This window comes from Podarcis melisellensis (assembly GCF_964234715.1).
Source record: "Podarcis melisellensis genome assembly, chromosome: 16".
NCBI classification, from domain to species: Eukaryota; Metazoa; Chordata; class Lepidosauria; order Squamata; family Lacertidae; genus Podarcis; species Podarcis melisellensis.
In genome coordinates, this window is record NC_138533.1 from 1,215,554 (window position 1) to 1,234,204 (window position 18,651).

The 18,651-nt window shown below is 43.4% G+C and overlaps 2 protein-coding genes across 2 annotated transcripts in view; both read right to left on the minus strand.

Moving 5' to 3' along the window:
• The window catches only part of LOC309358874 (vomeronasal type-2 receptor 26-like), a gene marked incomplete at both ends in the record, with an annotated part of 208,931 nt that overhangs the window by 171,991 nt on the left and 18,289 nt on the right, over positions 1–18,651 (minus strand). The window lies entirely within an intron of this gene.
• On the minus strand, positions 7,758–15,739 carry LOC309358857 (vomeronasal type-2 receptor 26-like; the record flags this gene model as incomplete). Its single annotated transcript, XM_081892127.1, has 5 exons — positions 7,758–8,659; positions 11,400–11,637; positions 12,527–13,411; positions 13,892–14,183; positions 15,702–15,739. The coding sequence occupies 5 exons, from the start codon at positions 15,737–15,739 to the stop codon at positions 7,758–7,760; spliced, it is 2,355 nt and encodes a 784-aa protein (XP_081748253.1).

The window sequence follows — 18,651 nt, forward strand, 5'->3', positions numbered from 1 at the left end:
GTAATTTGGCCACACGGGAAGGAAAAACTGGATAGCTTCCTCACACATCTCAACAGCCTACACCCCAAAATACAATTCACTATGGAAATAGAAGCCAACAACCAACTTCCCTTCCTTGACGTCCTAATCTACAAAAAACCTGATGGCTCCCTAGGACACACTATCTACCGGAAAAAAACACACACCAACCGCTACTTACATGCACAATCACACCACCACCCTGCACAAATAAACTCCGTAGCCAAGACTCTCATCTCCAGAACCAAACGCCTGGCTGACAAAGACCACTTGACAACTGAGTTACAGAATCTCTCAAATGTGTTAATTGCCAATGGATACCAGCAAAACAGGGTTACGAAGCTAATCCAAAAAGAAACACCCCCCAAAAACCAAGACACAGAAGAAAACAATGGCATGGCCCTCCTTCCTTATATCAAGGGCACTACAGATAAAATTAGCAAAATCCTCCATAAACACAATATCAAAACAGCCTTTTGCACCAACCAAAAAATAGCCAATATCCTCAGAAACCCCAAGGATAAAATCCAGTTGGAAAACCAAGGGGTCTATGAAATACCCTGCAAAGTCTGCCCAGCCACGTACATTGGACAAACAAACAGACGAATAAATGCACGTATCGCAGAACACAAGAATGCCGTCAAAAAAGAAGAAAAAACTTCCTCTCTTTTCCAACACATGAAAGAAACAGGACACGAAATTAATTTTGCAGATTCCAAATTGCTCTTTAACATGGAACATCACCACAAGAGAATAATCATGGAAGCCATCGAGATAGAGAAACACCCTCACAACATGAACAAGCGTGACGACACATCCCGCTTGCCAGACATCTGGAAATTAGCCCTCCCCACAAAAACTGACACCAGATCCAGAGGCACACAGAACGCCATCACCAATCAACCACACCAGACCCAAACCCAGACCCTCTCCACAGATAAATTACAGACACCATCCAGTAGCCAAACCATGGTGGCACCTCCGGATGCTGCACCCCCCTGCAATCCCTACACAGATCTGGCTGACACAGGCCACAAAACCACAGCTCGCCCCTATACACGAAGCCAAGCCAGAGCACAACTAAGTGCAGTACAGCCATCTTCTCAGAAAAACTCTTCACAAAGTTCAAGAGGTCAAGACACAAAGACTTTAGCAACTAATCCACACCTAATGACCCACCTAAGTGGTACTCAGGATTTCACTCAAGAAATCACTCAAGATATCCCTCAAGTAATTAAGGAACAAAAGAAGAAAAGGCACACTAGCCTGGGAACTTCCTCTCTGCCCAGAACATTGGAGGCTATACACCACACCCCCTCAACAGTATTTATAGGAACTCAAACACTGAGATCCTGCTCTGTTCCAGTAACAAGAAGCTGAAAGCACCAGCCTGAAGATGACGAGTGAGACCTCGTCGAAACGTCGCCTAGACACCCCAACTTTTACACGGGAAGACACCCGAGGACACCAAAACCTGCATTCCTGTACCCGTGAAAATCTACGAAAGCAAATATATATATATATATATATATATCGTATTTTTCGCTCTATAACGCGCACCTGACCATAACACGCACGTAGTTTTTAGAGGAGGAAAACAAGAAAAAAAATATTCTGAATCAAATGTTGTACTAAACTATTTATTAAACAACCGGTATATCAGAATCATATTACAACCATGTAAAGTGAACAGCAGTCAACAGTGGCATTAAGAACCATCATCACTGTCATTAACAAATGAAGAGAGCATTTTAGGTTGGAGTACACTTCTAGTCTTCTGTGAACCCCAAGAACTCATCAGTGCCAGAGTCAGAATCTATGAAGTTCAGCTGTTCACAATCGCTGGCATCACTTTCTTCGCCATCTTCATATAAAATCTCATCTTCTTTTGCATCCAAACCATTGCTAATGCCACATTTTTTGAATGACTGTGCAATGATTTCCTCCTTCACCGAGTGCCATGATGTTTTCACCCATTCACAAACTTGAGTGATAGTGGGCCTCTTCATTTGTCCAGTAGGTGTCAGATCATGATTACCAGCAGCCATCCATTTGTTCCACTCTTCTCGCATAAAGACCTTAAATGGCTTGTTGATGGAAACGTCAAGAGGTTGCAACTGGCTGGTAAGACCTCCAGGAATTACAGCTAGATGAGTCTTCGCTTCTTTAAAACACTTTTTTGTAGTTTCGCTAATATGTGCTCTAAACTGGTCCAGTACTAATAAGGCAGGTTTTTTCAAAAGCCCTCCAGGACGTTTGGACCACACTTTTTCAACCCATACTCTCATTCCATTTTCGTCCATCCATCCTTTCTCATGAACATGTACAACAATTCCTCGTGGAATCACTTCTTTTGGAAATGTTTTCCTTTTGAAAATTAACATGGGTGGCAATTTGGTGCCGTCTGCACAGCAAGACAACACAACCGTGTAATGGGTTTTCTCATGTCTGGAGGTTTTCACAGCAATAGTTTTGGCACCTTTCAGATCCACAGTCCTATTTAGATGGCACATCAAAGGTTAGCGGGACTTCATCCATATTCCCAATCTGGCCAATTTCAAATCCATTTCTCTTCCTAGCATCAATTACAAATTTATGAAAAGACAGAATCTTAGATTCATATTCTTCTGGCATTTTTTGTGCAATTCTAGTTTTTGTGCGCATAGCAAGGCCACATTGCTTCATAAATCTGTAGCACCATGATGGTGAGCCAGTAAAATCATGAATGCCTTTCTCTAAAGCAATGCGTTTGGCTTCATATATTATCATTTTTGTGGAGACTGTGATGCCATTATTCAGGTGATGTGTGATCCATTCTTTCATGGCCACGTCCAACTGTGGCCACTTTGCAGCATGTCCACGAAAAGTGTGCTTATTTTTATCTGCTTTTTGCAGCTGATCCTCCTGTTTCCTCCAATCTCTTATCATTCTTTCTGTTGGAGGTGGCCCAAAATGTCTCTCTGCTGCTCTGTTTCCATGCCCCTTAGCATATTTTACTACCTCTAGTTTAAAAGGAATCTTATATGCTAGTCTTCTCTGCTTTATCATCCTTATCAGAACGGGGGAGGTTTTCTGCAAGAAAATACAGTTTTCTGCAAGAAAATGATGAAGGAACTGTCAGTAATGTATGGTATCTCCAATACAGTGATGAAGGAAGGGGGGGGGGAGCTCACATTTCTCCTAGGCAAAGCAGCCAACTACTATAGGCCTAGGTGCCTCCCCCCCCATTAATATTTGAGGGAGTCATCCTCCCCCCATGCTGATGGGCATTGCCATTCATATAAGGTACCAGTGTGCATGCACTTTGTCTTGAGATCATTGCAGTCTGTGAGATGGGGCTTACCTGTACCTGCCCCCCCCCCCAATATTTTATTGAAGTTGGAAGAGGGAGGGAGAGCTCACATTTGTCCTAGGCAAAGCAGCCAATTCCTATGGGCCTAGGTGCCTCCCCCCCATTAAATATTTGAGGGAGTCATCCCCCACTCCCCATTGTGGTATGTGAGGTGGGGCTTACCTGGCTGCCCCCCCCAATATTGTTTGAAGTTGGAAGAGGGAGGGAGGGAGGGAAGGAAGAGAGAGGGGGAACTCACATTTGTGCAGCTGCCTTGCCTCGAACGGGAGCAAAAAGAGGAGGAGGAGACACAGGGACACGAGCCTTGTAAGCCGCTTTGTTTGAATTTACCGGTGAGGTGCTGGGGGATGGACGGAAGGGGATGCCCTCTTTGTCCCTCCTTCCGGCTCATTGTAAAGAAAGCAGAGTAAGAGCTGCTTACATGTGTGTAAGGGAGAGCCATAGAGCAGGCAGACACTGAGAAAGAGAGGCTGTGTTCCTTCTCCGACCTTGGCTTTTACACGCGCTCAGCTGTTGTCGGCTTCCGAGCTGCCTCTCTTCTCCCACCTCACCGGAAAGCCATAGAGCAGGCAAGCAGGCAGACACTCTGCGCTCAGCTGTTGCCGGCTTCCCAGCAACGGAGGAGGGGAGGACAAAGCCATAGAGCAGGCAAGCAGGCGGACACGCTGCGCTCCTCCCGCCTGCATTCTCTCCATAACACGCACACACATTTCCTTTTATCTTTTAGGGGGGGGGACTGCGTGTTATGGTCCGAAAAGTACGGTGTGTATATATATATATATGGCTTTTATTCAGCCAGATCTGAGTTCCGGCATCTCTTTGGTGAGTTCCGGCACCTCTGTAGCATTGCAGTGCCATTTCCAAGCATGATGCTCAGGGCTGCAGGACGGAAGAGGAGGATAGCATGGCGGTCAGGGCTGTGTGGTGGAGGCAGTGGGCAGCACAGCAATTGGGGCGGCAGGGGGAGGTGGAAAGCAATCAGGTGAAGAAGATATGTTTTCTCCTTCAAAAAGAGCTCAACAACTTGGGTTGGTTGCTCCCCCTAAAAAAAAGTCAACAAGTTCCAGCACCTTTTTTTCTAGAAACAATGCCCTGCACACACACACACACACACACACACACACACACACACACACACACACACACACTTATTCCTTCATTGGAATGGGCAGGTATTGCATAGGTGCTTTTTGAAGCAAACACCACTCAGAAAATGCTTGCAGACACATATCACTCAATGTATCCACCTTCCTTCTGCTAGCCAAGGCCCCTCCTCTCCAGGTGACTGCTACGTTATATCTAACATAGGTGACCAGTGTGGGGAAGCACCACAGGCAATGCTTCCCATTTCACTGCTTGAGGAGAAACGGACTGCATCTGTGCCCTGTTGTTCCACCCAACCTGCCATCTCTTCTGCTGGCACTGATCACAATTTCCAGTGAGATCTCACGTGATCTCACTGAACTCTAGTAAGACCTCTTGCTCTCAGTGAGATCTCAAGTGATCATGCCGGAAATTGGTGCCAATGATGGCTCTGCCTCTACGCTGGTGTCAGAGGTGGTGGGAGAGGTAAGTTGCCCACAGGAGCAATGCCTCAAAGTCTTCTGCTGTCTAAGGTGGCTGCCACAGCCAGTGTGGTGTAGTGGTTAAGAGCGGTAGTCTCGTAATCTGGGGAACCAGGTTCGTGTCTCCACTCCTCCGCATGCAGCTGCTGGGTGACCTTGGGCCAGTCACACTTCTCTGAAGTCTCTCAGCCCCACTCACCTCACAGAGTGATTGTTGTGGGGGAGGAAGGGAAAGGAGAATGTGAGCTGCTTTGAGACTCCTTAAAGGGAGTGAAAGGCGGGATATCAAATCCAAACTCTTCTTCTTCTTCTTCTCATCCCACTTCATGGGTGGGTTGGCCCTGGTAGAAGATCTTTTCCAAATGTGAGCAGAACACTGCAACTCCCCTTCTTCGCCCACAACTGCTGATAGGTAAGATGTTGCTCTCATAGTGAAATGAGTGTCTATTTCCTCCAAAGGTTATAGAACGTGCATTTTAGCTTCACTGAAAAGAAACTGCAAAGTTAACGGTCCTTTAAGGTTCTTTGCAATCATTTGCTGAAGGAGGAGCAGAGGTCCAGCAAACATACTGCATCTTAATATGAAACATCAGTTTTATTTGTTACCCCATCGTGTCCTCCAAGATGAGATTTCCTATATCAGGGTGAAGTTATAACTCATTAGGCTCATTCCGAGAGTCCAAAACCAGCAATTTGCCTTAGAACTAGATCATTGTTCATTAAATGCATTTAATTTTATCCTTAGCTTAGAATGGGATGCGGGTGGCGCTGTGGGTAAAACCTCAGTGCCTAGGACTTGCTGATCGCAAGGTCGGCGGTTCGAATCCCCGCGGCGGGGTGAGCTCCCATTGTTCGGTCCCAGCTCCTGCCCACCTAGCAGTCCGAAAGCACCCCTAAGTACAAGTAGATAAATAGGGACCGCTTTATAGCGGGAAGGTAAACGGCGTTTCCGTGTGCTGTGCTGGTGCTGGCTCGCCAGAGCAGCTTCGTCACGCTGGCCACGTGACCCGGAAGTGTCTCCGGACGGCGCCGGCTCCCGGCCTCTTGAACGAGATGAGCGTGCAACCCTAGAGTCGGACATGACTGGCCCGTACGGGCAGGGGTACCTTTACCTTTACCTTTACCTTTAGCTTAGAATACAACTCATTTTGGGACAGATTGCAAGTAGCATTGTAATTTATTAATTCCATTATAAAGATTAATATATATATAAAGTCACAGGGATATTTCTCACAGACACGAAGAGGAGATGGTCCAGATGGAAGATTGGTGTCATCCTGACCTACCTACTTCCATCTCCTGGGATCATTCCCAAAGGGTAGCTGGTGGTAGGAAGTCCTACTAGGGGTGGGGATTGGAGAATAAAAGCTGACACCCGCTAACAGTTGAAGAAGCTGCCTTTGGGATGTTTTATTTCTATTTGGAGAACAGGTCTCCACAGTTACAAGGCTACAGCGCAGCCTCAACTATGGGAAAGTAAAGGGCAACCACATTCCAGAATGAACTGATGGCGAGCCATTTGCTGCGTTTCTGTTCTCGAATCATAAATTTACGTTGAAACCAAAACGCCTTCATAAATTGATGAAGGTTATTTATAACTGTTGAAAATGAGAATGTTCAGCCAAATGGCCTTGATGGTGCTGATACGGCTGGCCATATTTGAGGGCTGTTGGAGTGAGAGAGGCAGAGTGGGAGAAAATAAACACTCACACAGAAACATACTATATTGGTCTAAGCCAGATGAACTCAGAGGCTGTTAAAATAAACAAAGGATTAACATCAGATTGATTTATTGGAACTACCTGGACTAATTAAGAGAAGCAGCACAAATGTGAGATTATCATCACCCCCGCCCTGACCTCAGAGCATGGGAAGTCAACCAAAGGTTTATAATTAGGCATGAATTTTGGAATGTTTGATTATTTTATAATTTGGAATGTTTTTAATGTGCTTTTTATTGGATTGTTAAAATGGAAAACGTAATAAATATTATTATGAGAGAGAGAGAGGAAAATCATTGGTTCTGACTGGTGTATTCCTAAGGTGGTCCAAGGAGGGAGGGAGGGAGGGAGGGAGGGAGAGCTTGATCCCTATTTAAGGAACAATCTGCCTCTCTGTAGCCTATCCATTTGCAGCACCACCAAGGGCCTGTACTTACACTTACATCTCAGCCAGATTACAGTGCAGTGGGGTGGGGGAGGAGAGAGATCCCCCCCTTTGTCCATCTGGGTGTTTGTAGCAGCGGAGGGGATCAGCAGGAGGGGATCAGAAGGAGAAGAGTGTTTGCAGGGGGGCAGTAAATCATTGGGAGAGGTCTGGAGGAGGCTGGCAGGAGCCAGAAAAAAGCGGCAGAGTGGGCTGCCTAGAGAGGCATGAGGATTCGGTCATCGTTACAGCTCCCTTTACTCACCCCCCCCAAAAAAAAACAGCATCTAAAACAAAAAGACAACAGTTCTACAATCCAGGAATGAAGCTCAAAAGTAGTTTGATTCTTTCTCATTGGATGTACACCCCCTTTTATTACCATGTAGAATAAATATAACAGAAATGGAACAAAAAAACCCCTCATTTATTATTTATAGAACTTAATGTATTGATTTTACAACTGAAGTATTTTTATACTGTTGCTATCTCTCTCTTTGTATTAGATGCTTTTAAAAAAGAATCAGCTCAGGCATTGGCACAATCATGTAGCATATGTGGGGAGAGTTGCCAAAAATAAAACACAGAACTGCGGAGATTGTGAAATCCACATGGACCCAGTTCATGTGCATATCTATGAAAACCAAAAACATAAATAAATTAGTGGGCTCTTCTAGCATTTATGTATTTCTTCGTATCAATTGTTCTTTGTTGTTCAGCTCAGGCCTCAGCAGAATGATGTAGCATTTAGGGGAAAAGATGCAACTCAGTAGCCCTGCACTGGAAGACAAGATGGAGAAGATCTCCACAGCCACCATGTGTTTTCCTCTTGTGCTCAGGTAAGTTGGAACAAAGGACAGCCAAACGCTGCAGAAGACCAACATGCTGAAGGTGATGAACTTGGCTTCATTAAAGCTGTCTGGCAACTTCCTGGCTAAGAAGGCCACAGTGAAGCTGACAATGGCCAGGAAGCCCATATAGCCTAAGACACAATATAGCATTGTGGCCGACCCTTCGTTACACAAAAGAACAATTTCTTCTGTCATTGAGTCCATGTCCACATCTGGTTTTGGTGGAGAGGTTGCTAGCCAGACAGCGCAGATGCCTACTTGAATGCTGGAGGAGAAGAGGACTATGGAATAAGCCAACTTTTGTCCCAACCATTTCCTCATCCTAGATCCTGGTTTGGTGGCCATGAATGCTAAGACTACAGATATGGTTTTGGCCAAGATGCTAGACAGGGCCACTGAGAAGATGGTGCCAAAAGCAGTTTGTCGGAGAAGGCAGGTTGCCTCATTGGGCCTTCCAATGAACAGCAAGGAGCAGAGGAAGCACAAGAGGAGAGAGACGAGGAGAATGTAGGTGAGGCTCCTATTATTGGCTTTAACTATGGCAGTGTCCCGGTGTTTAATGAAGATGCCAAGCACCAAAGCTGTGATCAGAGAGAACAGAAGTGCAAAGGAAGTTGAAACGATTGTCAAAATGTCATCAAATGCTAGGAAATTTGGCGTTTTGGGGATGCATTGATCCTTGGCTTTGTTTGGATACTGATCTTCTGGACATCTGCGACAAGTTTCTTTGTCTAAAAAAAAAAGTGAATGAAAAACACTGTTCTAGGGCTTAAGCACAGCCTTCCCAGGAGTCTGCCTGAGTATATTTCACAAGGGAAAAGGCCAACCTTTTCTGGCCAAGATTCTTCAAAAACAAATGCCACCCATCATATATGCAAATTACCTACCTTTCCCCAGCCAAATTCTATCCAGATCTTTTTAATGTGTCCACTGATAGATGATAGATGACACAGGGAAATATAACGTGGCAACAGTCTTAGTGGCCACTTGAGCGGTGGAGGCTGATGAGTGGGAGAGTGGTGCCTGGGGGACTGAAGCTGCTGATAGATCAGGTGACTGAGCTGCAGAAATTGGCAAGCGAGTGGCTGGTGGAGGACGTGGGAGTATGTGACAGAGCAGTGGAGGATAGGGAGAGGGTGGGGAGGTGGGAGAGCTCCAGACCTAACCACTCTCTCTGGGAAGTAGAGAAAATAGCCTTCACCACTTATCATAGGTATCTTCTAAAATATTTCCTAATCAAAAAAAAGATGGAGGGGGGAACTCTGCAATTTTTTGGATATCTGCTCAGTCTTCTTTAATTGAGAGAACTTGAGCTTATGCTCAGTCAATTGTGAATTTTGCCTCAGCAATTCAACAGTTTTGATCATATGGCATTATTGTCTTCTTTAATGATATGTCTATCTCTCATTGACTAAACCTTATATATATATATTTCTCTTGGGCAAAAAAGTTTGATACATCAAAGGTTTTCTTAAGATTTTACCCTGAGCAGAGCAAATGTGTTGTGACATATGAATGTGTGAGAGTTTCTTATTACATACGTGTGTCAGGACCATTAAAAGTCCTGAAGTTTCCAAGAGAGGACTGAATAACAAACTCTTCTTCATTTTGACAGGGTACCTACACTGGGGAGACACAGATTCCTGTTACATTCATTTTTAAGCCATTGCATATTCCCAGAAAAGTTTACAGAGTTGTTGCTTATTCAAAATCACACAGATTCCTGAGTGCTGCCTCATCATTTGGGGGAATGTGTACAAATGTCGACCTTAACATCCTTTCTCAGTTAACTGAGGTGCAATTACTAGTAATGGAAGGTCATTCTATTATAGATCACAAATCCGGCCATTATGGCATCAAAGTCATCTGGGAACTTGTTTATGTTAACATGAATCATTTGTCATTCCAGCAATCTTTTCCTTACTTGATTAAGAGAAAGGAAGTGCAAACATACAGTATACATTTAAGCAGTGAGAACGAATATAAAATGCCATTATTTCATAAAACTTACAAAGCTAATTAAAAGAAGCTTGCAAAAGAACTGGTCACAATTTACTGCAGTCAATTGTATTGCTTGGTTCATCTTAATGTGACATGCCCTACCCTTCTCGTTTGAGAACATCCCATCTGGACATGGAGCACAATCATAGCAGCAAAATTTCTTCCCCTCCTTCTTTTTCTTTCCATTGCCAGGGTGGCATTCATCATTACATTCCGAAAAGGGTGGTACCTGTCCAAAAAAGTATAGGAAAGTTTAGCATTAAAATACATCCAGAGAATTCATCTTATATCAGATGATCCTTCAGTAAAAAGTTCTGCCAATGACATTGTGCCTGTGTTCACCATACATTTAAACCACACATAAAACTCACCCACCCCAAATAATCCTGAAAACTGTAGTTTTTTAAAGGTGCTGGGAATTGTAGCTCTGTGAGGAGTAAACTACAATTCTTTTGGAGAGTTATGCAGCTGGATGTAACTGGAGGAAATTGTAATATATTCCTCCCGATGAATAGCCCCCCTGTGCACTAGGTTCATGTTAAGTTGTGGGTGAACATATCAGACGACACAGTGATTCTTCAAACAGCTCTTGTTTATTCACAGGCCAGAACAGAACTGAACTGAAGGGTTCAGCCAACCTGCTTATATAGAGCTCCACTAGAATGCAACAGTAACCATTTTCTGTAACTATCCAATCACTGAACGTCACTTTCAATCCCTTATTTGCATATGTGGACCTGAGTAAAAACTATCTACAGTATCTCCCTGCTGGCCCAGGGTGAGACTTCAGTACATAACAGTTCAGGCCTGCTCTCATTTAATGAATGGGCCTTGGTTGCCCCTATGGATGATGCCTACCAGAAGGGAAACAGGGTGAGTCTACATTTTGAGGGCTGCTAGAAACTTTCTGTTTTATCTGAAGATTTTCTGATTAAATCTTAATTGTGTATTTGCTCCTTCTTCACACATTGATCCTGTTGCTATGCCAGAGGCGGATTTGGGGATGTGCGATGGGTTCAATCACACTGGGGGGGCTCTTTGGAGGTACTGCGGGGGGTGCAGAAACTGTGGTGCAGAATGGAAGATAAAAGGTGGGGACACTGAATTTTAGTGTCACACAGGTGCTGCTGAAATTTGAGACCCTAGGCCCACCACTGGTCATGTATCAATATATTCTGCTACAATAGTGATTTGTGATTTATGCTTTAGCTCGTGTATCTTATGGGCTTATTTTACTGTAAATCACTTAGATATAGCAGCTTAACAAAGTAGATCATGGCAGTGTGTCTCCACTGGAATGCCCACCCTCCACATATTTATTTCCTCATCATTTTCAGCACACTCTTATTTGTCAACACGATGTGGTATTCCACTGAATTTCAAAGCTGTGCATTGCATGAATGAATTCTTCGTCCCTCCTTAACATCTCTTAACCCTCCCACTTCACTGCATGGAGATGAATGTTGATACTTGAAACCTGAGCCAAGCCTCTGTGCCATTCCAAGGGACTGTCCTCATCAATTGTCAGTTCTTTGCCCGGAGGGTTGTGAGGGTCCAGCATCCCCACTTTCATCCTGATGTAGGAATTGTTAGGGAAAGTGATCACGTTTGTAACATCAAATCCAGCTGCTAATTCCCCATGTTCGTTGAGTGCAATTAAATCTCCAGCACTGTTGTTGAAGGAGATCTGGTGAAGGAATGAGTGGAGCTTGGAAAAAAGAGAAAGATAAAAAATGTTGAAATATTAAAGTGGGGCTTAGTGTGGGGATGGAGAAGCTGTTTTCAGACTGTAACTTCCATCAGTGCTCACCAATATCTGGAGGGCCAGATGTTGAGTGAACTTGAATTCCACTGTGAACTCAACATGAACTAATTCATCTTGTATAGGGACAAATGTGAAGTGGAATCTGTTATTTTTGGACACATATTACTCAAAGTAACACTATTTCCTATTAAAAATGAATTTTAGAAACTCTCGTTCTACAGGAGGAAAGAACTCAGCCCATCTGGTTCCACTTCTGCCCATATTTGAAAGGGATTTTCTAAAAATCTGTGCAGAAATTAAGTGTATTTTTTAATGCCTATTGACGTATGCAATTTTTTTGGTCCTCTTCCAGATGGAACGGGATGCCCAGAAATAAAAACAGTGATGACTATTTCTGTTTTATAATGAAATATAATAAATATAATAAAACATCTGATGGACAGAATGTAAACAGGTGAAGCTTTCCTCTTTATTCTATTTCCATATAATAAATCTATCAACATGTTGATTTCCTGCCCTGACACACAACTGTTGAACACACCATAACCTCGCTTCTTCCCTCCTATGCAAGTCTCAAGCCTAGGCTGAAATCCTGCACTCACCTAGACCATTGTACTGTAAGTTAACTAAATGGGTACCTGGTCTTTAGCTCCTGCACAATGGGAGGCCTGCTTATGCCTCTTTCCAAGTTTTCCCATTTGCCACGGGTAGAGGAGTATTCCTTAATATCCCCCCCACTATGTACTATAGCATTTTCAAAAAAATCTCTTCTGTATGCCACACCAGTGTCCTAAACCCAGGGCACAACAACTTGTCTGTAAGGAAGCACTACCTGCCAGGGCTCCACATTCCATGAAGACAGTCCATCCCAAGCCTCCGTTCTTCTGTTCTTGGCTCTCACTAAGTACCAGGCATGGAAGGCATGTGCTAGAGCATGGACAGCATTATAGATACTGTAGCTGTGGCCAGTCATGCGCATTTCAAAGAACGGTGTAGCAAGGCTCTCCAGCATCTCCTCTTCAGTGCATGCACTTCTGAAGAACTTAGAAATTCCCGAGTCTGAAGCAGAACAACGGAATGATTCTGCCCAGAAATCACTGATGAAACCATCTCCATCTGCCCAGGAAGGGTTTACATTCCGAAGAAAGTCATAGAAATCTTGAATCTCCTTTGTGTGAATTGTGAAAGAGAGAGTGCCATGGAACATTCGGGTTGAAAGGCCAGTCACCATTTGAACTTTGAAGAACTTGAAATCAATTTGGGCTGTTGTGATCCACACCTTTGCGGCAGAGAGTTTATACAAAGGATATTTTAGTTGATAGGCATGGATCATTACTACAGTATTTGCCAACCATGTAACTGGTGCACTTTCTCCAGATACAATAACAGCATTGGCTTTGCTCGCCAGAAAACCTGGGAGATTTCCGACTCGCTTTAAGAACATTTGATACAGACCTTTGGAGTAGCGAGCATTTGTTGGAACTATGTCTGTGAATTCAGAACAGATCCCATTCTTGGAGAGCATTGACTCTATGACCTCCAAGAAATGTTCTCCACCTTCATCATCCTGGGCAATGAGACCGACCCATTTCCATCCAAAATGCAAAAGCAGTTGGACGATTCCTCTGTACTGAAAATCTTCACTAGGAACCATTCGATAAAAGGAAGAGGACTTGGTTTGGTAATTGACTGCTGGTTGAAAAGAGCCATATGAAATCTGAAAAACAAAAGCCAGGCAGTACTTACAGAGTAGAAAAAGGAGCTCATACTGATTTCATTTATCTAAATATTTCCATACAGTGCAATTTTATATACCCACAATTTACTTATTTTTAAGCCGCTGTTTCCTTTTACAAACCTGCACAAAATAAACATATGGTACCTTTTCCTTGAGCTATTCAGTCCTATTACTTTTCTATGTGTATAATGCACATTTTTTGGGACTTCTTTCATCTTGTTCGTATAGTTGGATACCCATATTATTTTATTTTGATCATTTCTACCTCACTTTTAAGTAAAAAATGCTTCCAGAGTGGGCTTAGATACAGTCAACTAAAACAAGAGATTCCATGATGCAAGTCCACGTCATTCAGACCATATTAATTTCCTTTCTCATTACACCACTTCCATAACTATGAATCCTACTAGAAAGAGAGTATCAAGAGAAGTCCCCATTTCTCTGCTTCTCAGATCCTACCTGTGGAATCTTGAAAAGACCTAAGATGTCTGCCATGCGTGAAGATGTAGCAGAGCTGAATCCACCTATGACTCCTATTACATTTTCCTGGGTGCCACATTTGTAGTTGGGGATGAAGTGATGTGATTTGAAGAGTAGGTCCATAGTGGTGCGGTAGGTCATCTTTGAATCAGTATAGCTGTCGTAGATGTGGAACCCGAGGGTGACATTGGGCAAGATCCTGGGATTATCATTGATCTCATCAACAGCAAACACCAAGGCAAGGATGTGCTGGTAGAACTTGGTCACCAGGCTGCAAATAAAGTGACTTTCACAGGATAATGATGCATTGCACAAAATATCTCATCACAGTATTCATCTCCTCACAGTACTCTTCTTCAGTATTCAGCTACCTGACTATAAGAAGATGATAGAACCAGAAAAGTTATTCACCAGTTAAGTCCTGTTGGGAAGAAGGAGAATGTGTTGGGGCTAACTTTTGCTGCACTGCATTCCTGGAAGCTGCTTTCTTCTGAGTCCCTCTATTTCACCATTGTCTGTACAAGAGGAAGGAGAACTTGTGGCCATTGAGATGACATTGGGCTCCCAATTCTCGTCAGCCACAGCCACCGTGATTAATGAACAGGGAGGACGGGGCTGGAGTCCAGCAGCAGAATAAAAACTACAGGTTCCCTAGCCCTGGTCTGTTCTATCAGGTGCTCAAAAAGTTTTAAAGAGGATCATTTCCCAACTCTGAGCCCGGCCTTGGCTGGGGAGGGTGGGGTATAAATAAAAAATTATTATTATTATTATTATTATTATTATTATTATTATTATTACTCTACTGACATCACCTTGCCCTGTATTAGGAAATTTCTGCACATTTGGCATGGGGTGCTCTACTAGCGAACTGTTTGCTGCCATGATTCAGACTTTTCTTTAGCCATTTGTGCTTTCATGACACAAATGGATCGTTCAAAGGAGCCACTTGATATCCTAGGCTGGTGTTTGGCAGCAGTTTCTGTTTGTTGTGTTATGTTCAAGTTTTCTCTGGAAATAGGTAGTCAATGGGGACAAAGTATGGACTGGCATTTTTCACTCTGCTCATTTCTCTCTCTCTCTCCCTGCACTTTCTAACAAGTACAGAATAGTAGAAGTGCTGCAGAGCCTCTCTCCCCACACCAGTGTGGCTCAGGTTTACCTTAATGGAGTGAGAAAGGACAGGGCTGTGGGGAGGTTGGGGCTATATGGAAACATCAGCAGGACACTCTCTTTCGCCCACAATTTTGCCCTTACCAGCACCCTATCTCACTCCAGCCCTGTCCATTCAAGGTGCAGCCATTCAATTCCCTTTTTTTCTGAATTTCTACCATCTGTCTGTCTGTCTGTCTGTCTGTCTCTCTCACACACAAATTTCTGTCTCACCCTCTTTTCTTTCAATTTCCTCCCCTTTGACACCCATCCACAATTAGCTGAAAGGTTACAAATTGCCTACTCCTGAAATACAGAACTTTATAGGTTCAATGTGCTTGAATGTGTACAATTTTCATAAAATAAGAATGCATATATATAAAAATACATACATATAAGAGATAAGAATAATTGGATCATCAAAGGATAATGTTTCCAAATGCCCAACTGACCACAAAGGCACAGTTTGAACTCATTGATGTTGGAGAATTTCATTTTCTTCTCAACCAGTGGTTCTTATCCACCCACCCACCATTTTTGAAAAATTCTAATATCTTTTCAAAGCAGTATGAGCTGCAGTTGTTCATGCATATATAAAGACTAAACACCACTAAAATAAAATGACAGGCAGTTTTCTTACGTTGGGGTGCTGGCTATCGAGACCCGAGAAGGGTGCATGTTGAATACAATTTCAGGGGAAAAGTAATGCATAAGAGATGCCATCCCACCAATGAGGAGATCACTTGTCTCATACCAGTCATGTGGAACATGTACTGGATTACTTCCAACACACTTACTGGTATTTACTTTGAACACCATGTTTGGGAGCAGCAGGAGCAGGAGCAGGAGCAGCACCAACATCTGGATGGAAAACTTCCTTCTGCAAACGAGGCTCCTGTGTTTCTCAGGTCAAAACATCATTCTGACCACCAGCCTGATTTCAGTATTACGTCTTGGATGGAAAGAGACTCTGCCAGTGCACTTCATCATCTACATTGTCAAGGGACAAGATCTGAAGAATATACTATATGCAATGAAAGAAGAAACTGACAGAGCCCCCTCTTAAGCCTAATCTTGGCTGCATCAGAAGCAATACAGTACTTATAACCATTCCAGGCTTGCTTGTTGATTCCTCCCCTCTCTGTAGCTTCCAAGAAAGCTGCTGGAGCTTTGGGTCAATTACAGTGATTCAAATAATGACAGGGGAGATAATTACTTCTCCAATTTGTTGACTCAATGGCAGTAGAACTTCCAGAGCAAACATCCTTCTCCCATAATAGTTTGTCTGTTTCTTTATATTGTATAATAGAATCATAGAGTTGGAAGGTACCCCAAAGGCCATATAGTCCACCCCAGCCTCTGCAGAGAATCCACTGCTATACAATTCCTTATACTTAGGTGGGTATTCACCCTCTGCTTACAATGACCTAACAAAGGAAAGTCTACCTCCCTCTGAGGAAGGCCATTGGCCCAGTAGTTTTTGCCTTCAGAAATCTCTTCCTGATGTGTCACATTTAGCAGATGGATCTGGTTGATTCTGGTGTTACATAATGTCAGATGATGAAGCTACAGGGAAATCCATAAGTATATGATTCCACAAATCATCAATGAAGTGGTGTCCTAGAAATGTCAGTGCCACAATACACCTTGGACAGAGCAACCCTAAATATAAAAACCAGCATAATTAAAGATGACATAAACTATCCCTATTCCAAACTCCATTCTGGAGCCTCTGGGAGGGACGACTGCCAACTAAACTGATAAATGAGTGTAAGCCTAAATTTTCATGACCAGGCCCTAGGTACTATGACCCAACTGAGTGGGATTTGAAACAGATGTAAGTCTCTCTTTGCCCTGCCATGTTCGCCTTGCCCCCAGAACACTAATGGGGTTTATTTGTTTATTTAATTTTATTTACACCAGCATGAATTAATTTACATTAAATTATCCAGGATGAGCTCTGGATGAATCAGGATGAGGAACTTGCACTGGCATATTTCCACTGAGCAATCATGGACAACTTTTCAGATCAGCCTCAGCACCTGAGAACTGGTGTCACGGTCCGGGTTACAGGCAGTCAGAGTCACAACTTGGTATGTCGGGACCGGGGTAGAGGTCAGGAAGCAGGAATCAGCAGTCCATGGTCAGCAGTCCAGGGGTCAGGAAGCCAAGAGCCCACGAATCAGGAAACCAGGAGTCAGGAAACCAAAGTACAGCTAGGTGGGTAGCATGTTGCTGTGGCAAAGAGCCAGATGGAAATGCTGGTCTTATATACCCCTCTCAGCCCTTGCCACCAGGTGCTATGAGTCTTCTGTCAAGCCTCATCTGTGCGGCTGTGCCTTGCCCTTTGTCCCATTAAACTTTAATTAGTTTAATGTAAATGCCCAGTGCGCTTCCATCGTCACAAGTCCCACTACAGCAGAGCATTTCGCGCAGCAGTTTAAGAAGGGCAGGAGAGGCAGTATCTTCTCAAAGAGGAGTCTTGGAGCATGCGGTTTGTAACTCAAAGATAAGGTTTATTTACAAAAACAAAAAAACCCCGGCGAAGAACCACACATATCAGCAAACACGCCCAAAAAGGGGAGAAGGGGAGAACAAACACACGGGAGACTATTTATACAAACTCATGTTCCTGGAAGCTTAATGACATCCAGCTGCTCAGTGATTAGAGCGTTTCTGCTACCTTTTAACCCTTTGATAGCAACACCCCCTCTCGCTCGTAACACTGAGCTGTACCAACCTTAATTCAAATTTAAACCTGAACAGAAACATTTATGAGATTGTGGACTCAAAGCTTTTGTAAAACCGTCTGTGAGATTTTCTTGGCTTGGACAATACTTTAGTTCAATTAAACCTTGTTTTACACTTTGGCATACATTTTGATAACGGATATCCAAGTGTTTTGTGTGTGCCTTGAATTGACCTGATTTAGCTAGTTTAATACAAGGTTGATTGTCTTCCCACACTCTGATAGGTAGGGAACATTCTCCAAACAATTCTTGTACCAGTTGCTTATAAAATTCCAGTTCTCTACACACATCTGATAATGCATTGAACTCAGATTCAGTTGAACTTAAAGCTATAAGTGACTGATTTCTTGATCTCCAACCAATTAGTGCATTTCCAAATTTTATCACCATTCCTGACACTGATTTTCTATCTGGTCCAGCATCTGCCCAACTGCTGTCGGCCCAACATTCAAGTTGTGTGCTGCCCTCTGCTGATAGTTTTAAGCGAAACCTTTTGGTAGTTTGGAGATACCTTAAAACTCTTTTTACTCCTTGCCAAGCATGCATTGATGGTTTTTCAGCTTGTCTACACAGCATATTGACAGCATATGTTATATCGGGCCGAGTCCACTGTGCAATGTGGAATAGACTGCCTATTGCTGACTGGTAAACCCCGGGATTAGAGAACTCTGCCTGTTGCCCGGCTTGAGCATCCTTTAGGTAACTTAACTCCATTGGGGTTTTAACACCAGCACAGTTGTCCATTTTAAACCTTTCCAGTAACTGCTGGATCTTAGCTTCTTGGCTGAGCCAATAGTTCCCATTTTCATCTTGCTGAATTTTAACTCCTAGATAAACAGA